The sequence below is a fragment of the Crocuta crocuta genome, unplaced genomic scaffold, assembly GCF_008692635.1.
Source record: "Crocuta crocuta isolate KB4526 unplaced genomic scaffold, BGI_CrCroc_1.0 scaffold3, whole genome shotgun sequence".
Lineage (NCBI taxonomy): Eukaryota > Metazoa > Chordata > Mammalia > Carnivora > Hyaenidae > Crocuta > Crocuta crocuta.
Window position 1 is genome coordinate 3,200,089 of NW_027529934.1, and position 12,409 is coordinate 3,212,497.

Below are 12,409 nucleotides of genomic sequence, written 5' to 3' on the forward strand. Positions count from 1 at the left end.
AAAATCAACTCTGCCCCTGGGGCACTTGGGTGGCTCAGTCAGTTGAGCATCCGACTTTGGCTCAGGTCATGATCTCACTGTTCATGGGTTCGAGCCCCACATGGGATTCACTGCTGTCAACACAGAGTCTGCTTTAGGTCTTCTCTCTCTCTACATCTCCCCCACTTGCTTGCTCACTCTCTCTCTTTCAAAAATAAATAAATATTAAAAAAAATAAAATAAAGGAGCTCTGTGGCTATATAAATTTTTTAAAAAGTCAACTCTGCCCAATAAATATATATATAATGGAATAGGAAAAAGCAACAGTGAGATAGTAAAACTGTGTAGAAATTCTGGCTAAAGTGATGGTGACCTACATTAGAAGTGATAATAACAGGATGAAGAGAAGTAGATGAATGTGAGATTATATTTCAAACGAATAATTTGTTGGATTAACTGATGGACAAGATATGAGGAATTCAGGAGAGGAAAGAATCAAGGTTGACTTCTAACTAAAGCAATAATGTAGGTCAAGGTGCCATTTACTCAGATAGGGAAAACTGGGAAAAGAACCAGTTAAAGGACATGAAAGAATTCTGTTTTATGTTCATCTCTTTTTTTTTTCACTCAAACATAAGCTCTTTGAGAATCTGTCTGCTTTATATCTCCCAAAGTTCCTAATCTAACTGCCAGACCAATGTTATACACATTGCCTAAGTACTGCTTTTTGAAAATTAGATAACCAGCTTTAAAAAATGTCAGCTTTCAGGGTCACCTGAGTGGCTCATTTGGTTAAGCCTCTGACTTCAGCTCAGGTCATGATCTCACAGTTCATGAGTTTGAGCCTGCCTTGGGCTCTGTGCTAACAGCTCAGAGCCTGCTTCAGATTCTGTGTCTCCCTCTTTCTCTGCCCCATTCCCTGCTCATGCTTTGTCTCTTTCAAAAATAAACATTAAAAAAATAGTTTAAAAAAATTTTTAATTAGTAACGTCAGCTTTCAGGGAGCCTGGGTGGCTCAGTCTGTTAAGGATCGGACTCTCGATTTTGGCTCAGGTCATGATCTCTTAGTTTGTGAGTTCAAGCCTTACGTCAGGCCCTGCATTGACAGTACGGTCTGCTTGGGATTTTCTCTTTCTCTCTTTCTCTGCCTTTCCCTTGCTCACATACTCTCTCTCTCAAAATAAACAAATAAACTTAAAAAAAAGTCAGCTTTCAAATAAATTTGATATCACTTACTATTCTAACAAAAAGAAAAAACTTTCAAGAAGTTCCCATAAAAGTTTTCCCATGCAGCTTATTCAAACTTTTAGGTTCTATACAAATTTATGCTTTCTATTTTCCTCCTAAGCCATTTTAATTAATTTTACATGATTTTGCCAGTTTGATTATAAGCTACACAGTATTATAAGGTATCCCACTATAAATGATGGGATTTATAATAAGGTTATTACATGGTATCTCTTTACAAACTTGTACTTATGTATTTTAGTTCTATATTATAGAACCCCTCATCTCTCATGATTCATAATATAACCTCAATAAGTAGGCAGAACAATGCTATAATATTTAGTGACAGAGCTGGAATTAACACTTAAAGGATCAGGCTTCAAATCTAGAACTCACCATAAAGAAACTGAGGTTGAAGAAATCAAGGAACTTGTCCCCAGATACACAGTTAATAAAACTGTAAGTTAATTTTGCTATGCCTAAGGAACTTACGCTATTCTAAGTTTATAAACATTACAAAAATGTAGAATGACAAAATATAAAAATTTATCCAAAACATAGATTTTAATTATTCCTTTGGTTAATTTTGAAGTCAGAATCATATGATATCAAGGATTTTTTTCCACTATTACTACATAACTGGAATGGTGAGAATAAAATCATGCAGACCTTCAAAAGATCAGTTAAGTAAATTTGTTTTCCCTCTTAAGATAAAAAGGTTACAAGTTTCTTTAGAGGAAAATTAACTATATCTAAAAAGTAATACTTGGAGGGGGCAGCTGGCTGGCTCAGTCAGTAGAAGATGTGACTTCTGATTTTGGGGTTATTAGTTTGAGCCCCATGTTAAGTACAGAGTTTACATTTTTTTAAAAAGTAATACTTGGATAATTATGATATCACAAGTATCAATTATTTTTATGTTGTTCAAAACCAAAACAAGTATATGTCAAACACTGCATTTCGGCAACTTACCCTTTTTAATGAGCCATGACAATTAAGCATTAGCTCATAGGTCAATTTTTATTTGTCAAACACAGTGAATGTTGTGATTTTAACAAACTTCAGAGTATCTTTACACTTGTACATCCTTCGTGGTTTATCTCATTGGCTTTGGGAGACTTAGGAGGGGTAGGGGACTTGTTAGAAAGTAGTGCACAATTTGACAAAGATAAAGTAGTCAAAGACATAAGTATAAATAGGCCATACAAATAAATCAAGGTCTTAAGTGTTTTTTCTAATAGTTCAGAAATGGTACTTCTGAGTGCCAAAGGAAAATACTAAAAGGTCTCTTACGAAAATTTTTTCAAATTTTAAATGTAAGAATAGAGCATTCAAAAATATATATGATCCACATTTTTAGCAATGCAAATTGTTGCTAAATTTACATAAGTTTGTATTGATTTTATTTCTCTGTTTTAAAGGATGCATCTAAATGGAAACAGAATTGAGTTTAAAGGTGTATTAAGTGTGTATATATCTCTTCTTGAGTTCAACATTATATTTTTATTGGATTTTATTTTGTAAATGATGAGAAACCAATGATGGTTATCACAGTGGGGAGTGATACTATGAAAGCTTTAACAGTATAGCTTTAGCTATAATACAAAGAATGGATAGTAAAGTAGCAGCTAGAAATGGGAAGGTATTACAATAGAAGTTAGAGATTGAAAAGGTGTTATAATAATCTAGGTCAAAAGGAGAGCTTTATACATTCAGATTCCTGGTACCTACTCCTGGAGATCCTGAGTCAGTATGTTTAGAGCAAGTTCTGTTAACCTTAGCTGAAGAGCTAAACACAGATGACTGTTGTGAGTTAGAACATCAAAGGGAAGATACCCTTCACGCTGACACCTTTAAAAGAGTATCTGGAACTCATAAAAATTACAAGTGATGCTTCACTTTTACCACAAATGAGCACTGACTCACCTGGATCAGAGTCATATTTTAGGTCCAATGGATGTACAACAGGGTGGTACTGCTTCTAAACACAAAATAAATTAAACAGAATTAATGTAATCACTTAATCCTTCATATAAACATTTCCTTCAGCTAATATAAGCAAATATACTATTAGTCAGTAGAACCATTCTTTTTAGGGGGCGAGGGGAAGATCCTGAAATCTATACGAGAGGGGAAAAGAAGAAAAGGTCAAATTAAGTCTGAATTATACCTTTTATAGTATTGCCACCTACTGCACACACTAAGAAATAGTACCATTAAAAAAGTTTTAAAAAAAGCAAACAAGCAAATTAAAGGCACAGAGATTGGATTTTGTATTTAAAGTACAAGGTAGTCTCCAAATTATGAATAGATTGTTTTTCAAAAGTTCATTTTAAGGTAAGGTTTAGAACTCAGAACTCATATTTCCACAGAAACTCTGGTTTGAAAAGTGGCCAGGCCACTACCATGTCAGCATACGAAAGCCTCTACGCCCAATGATACACTGAGACTGTAAGAGTAGAAATATGGAAACAGGATCCACCTGCTGGGTTCAGCAGCACATATACTAAAATTGGAGCCATACAAAGAAAATTAGCATGGGCCCTGCACAAGGATGACACAGAACAGGACTCACAATTCAGCAAAAAGAAAAAGGTAAATATTCTGCCTTACTCCTGCCCAAAGCCAGCAGAAGCCAAAAATGTTTTCTAAAAAAGCTGTCTTTAGTATCTTTACCCCATTCATCCATTTTGCATCAGTTTTTAAACTTCCAATTCACCAGGCTGCTAACTTTCTTTCTTTTATGCGATACTGATTACTAGGTTTCTTCCCATGAAAGAAGAGGGTAGTAGTAGGGAGAGAGCAAGTAATTATATTTTGAATGTTTCCCCTGAGGAAACATTAAAAAGCAGTAGGGGGAACGGAGTAGGGTATTTCTTTTGAGAACTGACATGGAAGAAAAAAAATGAAAAATTCTGCTTATGTTTTTTCCTCATAGAATAATGACTAAAAGTTTTAGGTAAAGCAACTGCCTTTACTGCCTTAAACAATTCCTGACAAAAAAGCAACAAGAAAATTTATATGTGAAAGTCTGGTAATTTCAGAAACTAATGACAAACAGTATAACATAATCTAAAGCAACACGTGTTTCTCACTCCAGAAGCAATGGCATTCCCAGCAAACCTACTCTTGTCCCATCGTGACTTTTGGAGCAAAACAAATTACACACAATTCATAAAGCAAATTTCGGTGTTATGAACAAGTATTTAAACCTTCATCATTAATTTGACTAAAGGGTCTTCCAAAATATATAAACATATGCACATAATGTGCAAACACAAATGACACGCAGAAAGAAAAGGTTTAAAGATAAATTTATTTTGCTTTCCTGGTCTCAGAATTGTAAAGTCATGGTCAGTCTTTCATCTTCAAATTCTATTTTAAAAAGAGCTGTATTTAAAATCTAGTATGACTTAGAACAGGAAAAAGTCTTCCAAGAGACAAACAACAGTAATTGAGGAAGAAAAGACAAAGAAAACAAAACATCATTTATGTCCACATAGATCTTATACTTTAATTTTTTTTATTATAGTAAAATAGACATTATGCAAAATTTACTATCTCAAAGACAAATCATCTTACCAGAATTTCTTGTTTTGCTTTTATGGTTTTGATGACACATTCAAGGATCTTCCTGGGATACTGCTTACGCTTTGTGGCTATGTCTACTATGATTTCATCAAACTGATCTTCAAGTACTTTGATATCAGAATCTATTTTAAGAGGAAAAAATTTCTTAAAACACGTTGCTTACATAGTAATATAATACAAATAAGCTAAATTTAGAAATCACAAAACAATTGAAAAACAAATATGGTAAATTAATGGATGCCCCCACTTTGGTGATTCATTCATTTATTTACTCATTGAAAAATCAATTACTGAGCACCTAGGGGAAGCTTGGCCTAAATCAGAAAAATACACAGATGAATATAACATGATCCCTGCTCTCTAAAGGATAACAGTTCATTGGAAGAAAACAAGTAACTGCAAAACAACTTGATAAATTCAACAGAGGTATAAACAAAATGCTATTCAGACACAGAACAAAGGAACATGAATTCTGCCTGGGGAATTTTAGACTGTATACAGAAAGTAAGATTTGAGCTGAGCCTTGGAATCTAAATGTAAATCCTTTAGATTAAAAAAGGGTAGGAAAAAAATTACAGAGAGAAGCATTTTAGGTAGAGGACACTGTATTTGTAAGATCATAGAGTTTTGGGGAAACTGTTCTAAAACTAAAAGTTCTAAATGGTTGCAGGATAAAGCACAAAGAAAGAAGGATGATATAATTATAAAAGAACTAGACTGTAAAGGGCAATTAGTGTCAAAGTTTCTAATATGTTTTGAGTTTACTATGTGCTCACCAAAGCTGTGACAGTAGCAGAGAGTAGAGTTGCTAAATGTGAAACAGACACAACTGGACAAATAGTAGGAAAAGTAAGAGACACAGTGACTTTAGAATTTCTTTGATTTAGCTAGAACTATGTTATCTGTTGCTTTCCTGTTTTAAAATAGTGATTCTCAAACTTCAGCAGAATGAATAATCACATGGAGACCTTGTCAGAAGTGCAGAAATTTTGATTCAGCAAAGGCCTCTGAAACGGAGCCCCAAAATTAGACACCCCAGATGAAATGAACACAGATGGTACATCAACCTTATTTTGAAAATCATCTTAAAGAATAAGTAGTTAAAAATACTAAAAAGCTAGGCCATTGGCTTAAATGGTCTCACGTCACATGTGTTCTGCTGTGTAATCTATGCTGGAAATATCTCTATTTTATTGAGTAGAAGTTTCGTTAAGAAGTCTGAAATTGTAATATACATATTTTTGGAAACATTTCCAAACATTGCTGATATATATCAGCATATATATACACATTGGGTAAAGAATAATGACGTACACCAAGTATCTCTTATTCATGTGACAAATACTCATTAAGTCCAACTAAATTACTTCTTTTGAGAATATTATGAAAAAATCAGCCACTGCTTACTTTGAATACTCTCTTAAATGGACAGCCCTCCCTAAATATTAATTTATCCATTTAAAAAATTCAGTCATTACTCTGAAATAATAATGTAGTATTTCACAGTTGAAAAAAATAGTTTCCCAGCTAAATCTTCTATGTAGGAGAAAAATGGTTTCTCAGCGCCACCTAGTGATAGAGCTACAAAACTGAAATGTATAAACAATTTGACCAGGGAAGATTTTTGTCACCAATTTAACAAGTATTTGCTGGGTACCCACTATGTGCCAAGCTAAGTGTTGGAAATTTAGCGATAAGAAAAACAAATACAGCCCATGCTCTCAAGGCACTTACACTTTAATTCTTAAATATACTTGGTGAAACCTAAAATCAAGTCCTTTCAGGGTAGTTACAGAGGAAAGGAGAAAGTTGATTTCACTCATATATTCATTTTTTTCATTTCATTTCTCCACTCATTTCTAAAATGATCCCTGGGAACAAAATAGACCAAAAAAAAACCCAAAAAAACCCTCTGCTTTGTGAAGCTGACTTATTGCTTCTATGTATTAGATCAATACAAATCCTTTTAATTCTACCTGCTGAATGAATATCCCTTGAACCCTTTTCTCTCCTTTCCTACTTAGGGCAAGCCTTCACCATCTTTCACTGTACTATTGCAATAACTTCCCTTAGATGGACCTGCCCTGAATTGCTCTCTTCTCCAATTTATCCCCTACACAGCCAGCAGGTAGCTTTCTAAAACACAAAGCTTTTCATGTAAATTCTACTTTAAAAAATCTCCACTAGTTCCCCATTGCCTACAGGATAAAATGCAAATTCCTTAGCAAACCCTCAGGGCTCTTTGTGATCTGGCCCCAACTTATCTCTCTGGCCACATCTGCCATTAGTTTTCCAGTTCATTTCTGGTATTTTCCAAACATATCACTCCTTTGTGCCTTTGCACATGCTGTTTTCTTTGCTTCAAATGTCCTTCCTCCTTTTTATCTAGCATGCTATCATTTATTATATGCATTTAATTTAATAACAATTCATTCTGTTAGGTCTTCTCCCCCTTCCCAAACAGTATAGTAATTCCTTGTCCGTTTCCTTCTATTAACATTGAGTTCCTAAATGGTAAGGACCATGTATTCTCATCTATGTTCTAGAATTTGGTATAATGCCTGGTGTTATAAGTGCTCATGAAAGATAGTAAAATTGTAGTATTCTCAACTATTTCCCCTCACAGTTATAAAGAGGAAAAGGGACAAAGAATAACCATACTCTACCTAGGCTGCCAATTTATTAGAAAATATATATCTTAATCTATAAATTGATGAACCATATTGCTAAAGGCAGCCTGGAGCAAACAATAAAGCAATTCCAAAGTGACTTCACAGAACAAGAGTCAAATAAAGACACAGTAAAGGCGGGGTAGTTTGAAACTACTCTTAGGTGACTGGGATACACCCCCTCTCCCCTACTAACTGGCAATCACTCTGATAATATCTGTGAATTCTAATGTTTCTGCTTTTACCATTTTAACATATAAACCAGAAAGTGAACTTTGGTGACTCTGAAGAGATAACTATAATAAATCCCAAGGATTAGACATGAAATTTTCTGGGCAAAGTATTATCTTAACGTTGAGAAGAAAAATTATAACCACAGAGATTACCTGATGGGCCTGGAATGAGCTCAAGAGTAAAAATGGACCAAGTGATATCAAGTTATGTTGGTCAGACTCTAACATCACTATGGGGAAAGACAAGATACTCTGACCTGCTTGTCAGGGTAGTCCTTCTCCTAGACTGCTGGAAAACTCTGCCCCTCTTCCCACATAGATCTTTCCTTTTCTACTAATGTTTTCCTTCTTACACTGACCATTTCTATTAAAACTTTGATTTTTTCAGATATGTCAACATCATTAGTACAATCAAGTCTTCTTTGAAGAAAATAATCTGTCTTTAAGGAGTTTTCTCCATATATTTAACTCATACTTTACATAGTACTCTTATAATTTAACTTCATACTTCTCAGGGTACTTCACTATCTACTCTAAGGATCACCTGTAAAACTACAACTTGATTTATAAGGTATTAATCACAAATTCTCTGGGCCTGTTTCTTTGTCTGAAGATAGTTGTACAGTATTTTCCAGTAAACTACTGACAAGGGTACTTTCAAAGATGAATCAGATTCTTGTTTAGAATGCCCAGACAGCATATATATAGAATCAAAGTACCTACTGTATTGTTTGCTTCAGACTATGGCTTCCATAGTCTTCTAGATTCATGTCCATCCCCCCTCCACCCAGTGAAGGAGATTTTTTAAAAGGGACACTGAAAATGGGGATTAAAAATTAGCATTTGAAATAAAACTAGCTACAAAAATAATTCGGAAATTAACGACACAAGGAAGAAGTTAATACACATACCCAAAAAACTATCTGAAGCTTCCTGCCATGCTTGCCCGTTAATGCTGACATTCTCTTGCACAGCTGATTCAAAAGTCTGAAATAAATGCACAATACTCAAGTCATGAAAAACAACTTTAAATATTGAATTAAAACATTTTTCAAAGTAAGAATTTCAGAAATGTAGACAATATCAAGAAAAGTAGACTAGTTTATTAGTATATTGTTTTCAATTAAGTTAAGATTCCATCAGTCATTGATTCTGTCTACATTTTAACTCTGATTTGGGGTCAGTTGAATCTCAAGGGTACAAGCACTACACATGCTGCTGAATGAGCATCAGTGTTAACAAGAGGGGACAAATGGTTAAAAGATACTGAAATTAATTTCTTCATAAAGGACTCTATTTTTTAGAGATGTTCACTGAGATATACAGAGATGAAATGATAGGAGATCTGCAGTTTGCTTTAAAATAGCAAGTGTAGGGGTGCCTGGGTGGCTCAGTTGGTTGAGCATCCGACTTCGGCTCAGGTCATAATCTCACAGTAGATGAGTTAGAGAGCCCCATGTCAGGTTCTCTGCTGTCAGCACAGAGCCTGCTTTGGATCCTCCATCTCCCTCTTTCTCTGCCCCTCCCCCACTTGCACGCATGTCTCTAAAAATAAATACACATTTAAAAATAAATAAATCAAAATGAAATAAAGTAGGAAGTGTGGGGGCGGCTGGGTGGTTCAGTAGGTTGACTCTTGATTTCTGCTCAGGTCATGATTTTGCAGTTTGTGAGTTTTGAACCCCTCATCAGGCTCCACGTGGACGGACAGTGCAGAGCCTGCTTGGGATTCTCTCTCTGCCCCTTCTGATATCTCTCTCTCAAAATAAATAAGTAAACTTAGAAAAAAAAATTTTAATGACAAAAAACAAAATAAAATAGTAAGTATAATGGGGCACCTGGCTGGCTTATGTGACTATAGAGCATATGACTCCTGATCTCAGGGATTGAGTTCAAGCCCCACATTGGATGTGGAGTCTACTTAAAAAATAAATAAATAAAACAGGAAGCGTAACAAAATTTTGGTAACTGTTAAATTTGGTGATGGATATACAAGTGTCCACTGTATTCATCTATTTTTTTATAAAGTTAAAAATGTGTATATTAAAAAATAAAGAATTAATGGAATTTGGTAGTACCATTAAAATGTTAAATGGACATTCCCTATTAATTACCCAACAATTTCACTTCTAGCAAAGTAGCCTAAAGAACTATTCCCATAAAAACATAAAAAATGCATTAGAAATGTTTATTAAAGCACTATTTGAAATTATGAAACATTGAGGGGAAAATAAAATCTAAATCACAATTTGGAAAATGGTCAAATATACTATATCCATATCAAGCAACACTTAAGAAGAATGAAGTATATTACTAAACAACATTGTCAAATAACAAAGACATATTTGATAGAAAAAAGCTAACTGCTACATTAGCATGACACTATTAAAGTAAAAAACAAAAAAGTAAAACAACAAAGAGAGAGAGAGAGATGTAAAGTCATAAAAAAAGGATATAGATGGGAATGCCTGGGTGGCTCAGTGAGTGAAGCATCTGCCTACTGATTTTGGCTCAGAGGTCATGATCCCACCCAAAGGGCTCTGTGCCCAAACTGTGGAGCCTGCTTCAGATTCTCTCTCCCTGTCTCAAAAATAAACAAATGTTACCCAAAAACAGTGGGGTGGGGGAGGATATAGAAAGATTACATGCTCCAGGCCCTCCATAATACTAAGTTACTTCCAAGGAAGAGGAATGGGGGAAAGGAATTCAGACTTTTGTTTTATGCTGTTTTTTACAATGAGAGTGTATTTTACTCATTTTGTATGAGTTAAAAATCAACATAAATCAAATAATAACTGATAATTATGGGTTAAAGTAAATACTCTACACTTTAAAGATTTTATAAAATAAAATCCTTTATACATGGCCATTCAAAAATTATCTCAGAATACAAACTGTCATATTCATTGCAAAATCATATCAATGCAAATTTTTTAAAGTTTACTTGAGAGAGAGACAGTGCAAGCGAGCAAGGGACAGAGAGAGGGAGAGGGAATCCCAAGCAGGTTCTGCACTGTCAGCACAGAGCCCGACAGGGTTGGAACTTACTAGCAATCCTGAGGGAAGCAGAAATCAGGTCACAGACTTGACTGACAGCTACCCAGGTGCCCCAATCCAACTTTTTTTTTTTAGAATATCCATTACTATATTATGTGGATAGATATGTCAGCATAATTAAAGCCTCTGCCTTTTATCTACTCTTAATCTAAAACACAAGTGAATTCCTTGGTAGTTTAAGTCTTCAAATCTTTATCTTCTAATTCACTTAAATATCCATTAAATAAGGTACAGTAGGTTAAGCCAAGCTCCGTTTTTTCTGTAAGGTAAATGTTCTAAGTATGTTAGCACTTCCTAGAAAGGGGCAAATTCTAAGATTATTATGCAATGAAACAGTCTTTTCCCCAAAACTGCTAAAAATGTCCTAAGGTATGTCTCCATTCTTCCCTTGTTTGCAAGAAGGTAGCAGCAAAATTACTCTACACAAAACTGGAATACAGAATCACTACCCAGGGATTGTTCCTTCCTTTTTCCATTTAACCTTTATTTTTGTTTGCACTGTGGTCATTCACAAAGTGTGAATGAGTTTTTGAACTTTTTTTTCCTATAGATAAATTGTGTGCTTCCTTAAGACAGGTACCAGTCCCTCAATCTGTTGGGTCTTTCCTTAAACAGATAGATTGATGGATAGATAGATAGACAGACACAGATAAATGCATAGATAGATAGATAGACAGATACATAGATAGATAGCTCCCTTCTTCAGGGTATTGCAAAATATGAGAAGGGAAGGGGAATGATATGAGGGCCAGTAAAGTTTATAATCAAGACCGCTTCCTTATCTACTTTAGACTTGTAGGGAAGAGGTTTTCGCGGGCTTTCCATGAAATTTTAAAACAGGCAAAAGAAAGACCAAACGCTCGTTTGGTGACTGACTGACTTCCAGGATTACCCTTTCCAGGAGAATTCCTCCTGGAGTCTATGTCTGCACTGTCCAACAGGGAACCACTTGCCACTTGGTTACTGAAGCCTTAACATGTGGCTACTAAGGAGACGAGCTTTACATTTAAGACACCAGATTTGAAACGTTTAGTAGTAACAAAAGAGTATGGAACGTCTCGTTCACTTTTTGCTATTACAAGCTAAAACGGTATCTTAGGTACAAATGGAGCGTGCTAAATAAAACATATCATTAAAGTTAATTTCACCTCTTTTTTTTTCCCTTTAATTTCAAGTTACAGACATAGCTCGCCTTGTATTTTTCTACTGGACAGCGCCGGTCTAAGCGATTAATGCTACCTGGCTGACACTAGCATCTACTTCGTCCCCTCGCGTTTCTCGGGCCGCTTCTACGCGAGCGGGCGGCACTTTGCGAAGCCCGGCGTAGGCTCCTTCTGGGCCCTGAGACACGTGTGGGTTAAGAGGGTGTTAAGACAAGAGATGGCTACTGGGCCCGTACCCACTGCACATCTCGCAGCGCAGGCTCCCGAATCTCCTCTGGCAGCGCTTCCCCGAGCTTTTCCACAAAGCGGCCGCACAGTTCTAGCATTTCCGTCACGGCCCGTTTCGAGGTGCAGCGCACCCGGAAGTCCTCTCGAGAAGTGGCGGCGACCGACGCCCGGTCGTCCGCCCCGACCACTGTCTCCACGTCGCTCGGAGGGGAAGGGACCACCAACACAGGAGCCCCCGCCATCTTCCCTGTTTGAACAGCGG

General features: G+C 35.8%; 1 protein-coding gene and 1 pseudogene across 1 annotated transcript in view; one reads left to right on the plus strand and one right to left on the minus strand.

Moving 5' to 3' along the window:
* NSL1 (NSL1 component of MIS12 kinetochore complex) overlaps nucleotides 1-12,398 on the minus strand; it is a 32,224-nt gene extending 19,826 nt beyond the window's left edge. Inside the window, exons 1-4 of the mRNA XM_077763104.1 lie at nucleotides 12,156-12,398; nucleotides 8,611-8,686; nucleotides 4,789-4,919; nucleotides 3,133-3,187 (exon numbers count right to left, since the gene is read on the minus strand). Coding sequence (XP_077619230.1) covers nucleotides 3,133-3,187; nucleotides 4,789-4,919; nucleotides 8,611-8,686; nucleotides 12,156-12,389 — 496 coding nt within the window. The 5' untranslated portion in view covers nucleotides 12,390-12,398. The remainder of the gene's footprint in view (nucleotides 1-3,132; nucleotides 3,188-4,788; nucleotides 4,920-8,610; nucleotides 8,687-12,155) is intronic.
* On the plus strand, nucleotides 3,690-3,787 carry LOC144230975 (U6 spliceosomal RNA; annotated as a pseudogene).
* Nucleotides 12,399-12,409: the final 11 nt, after the last annotated feature.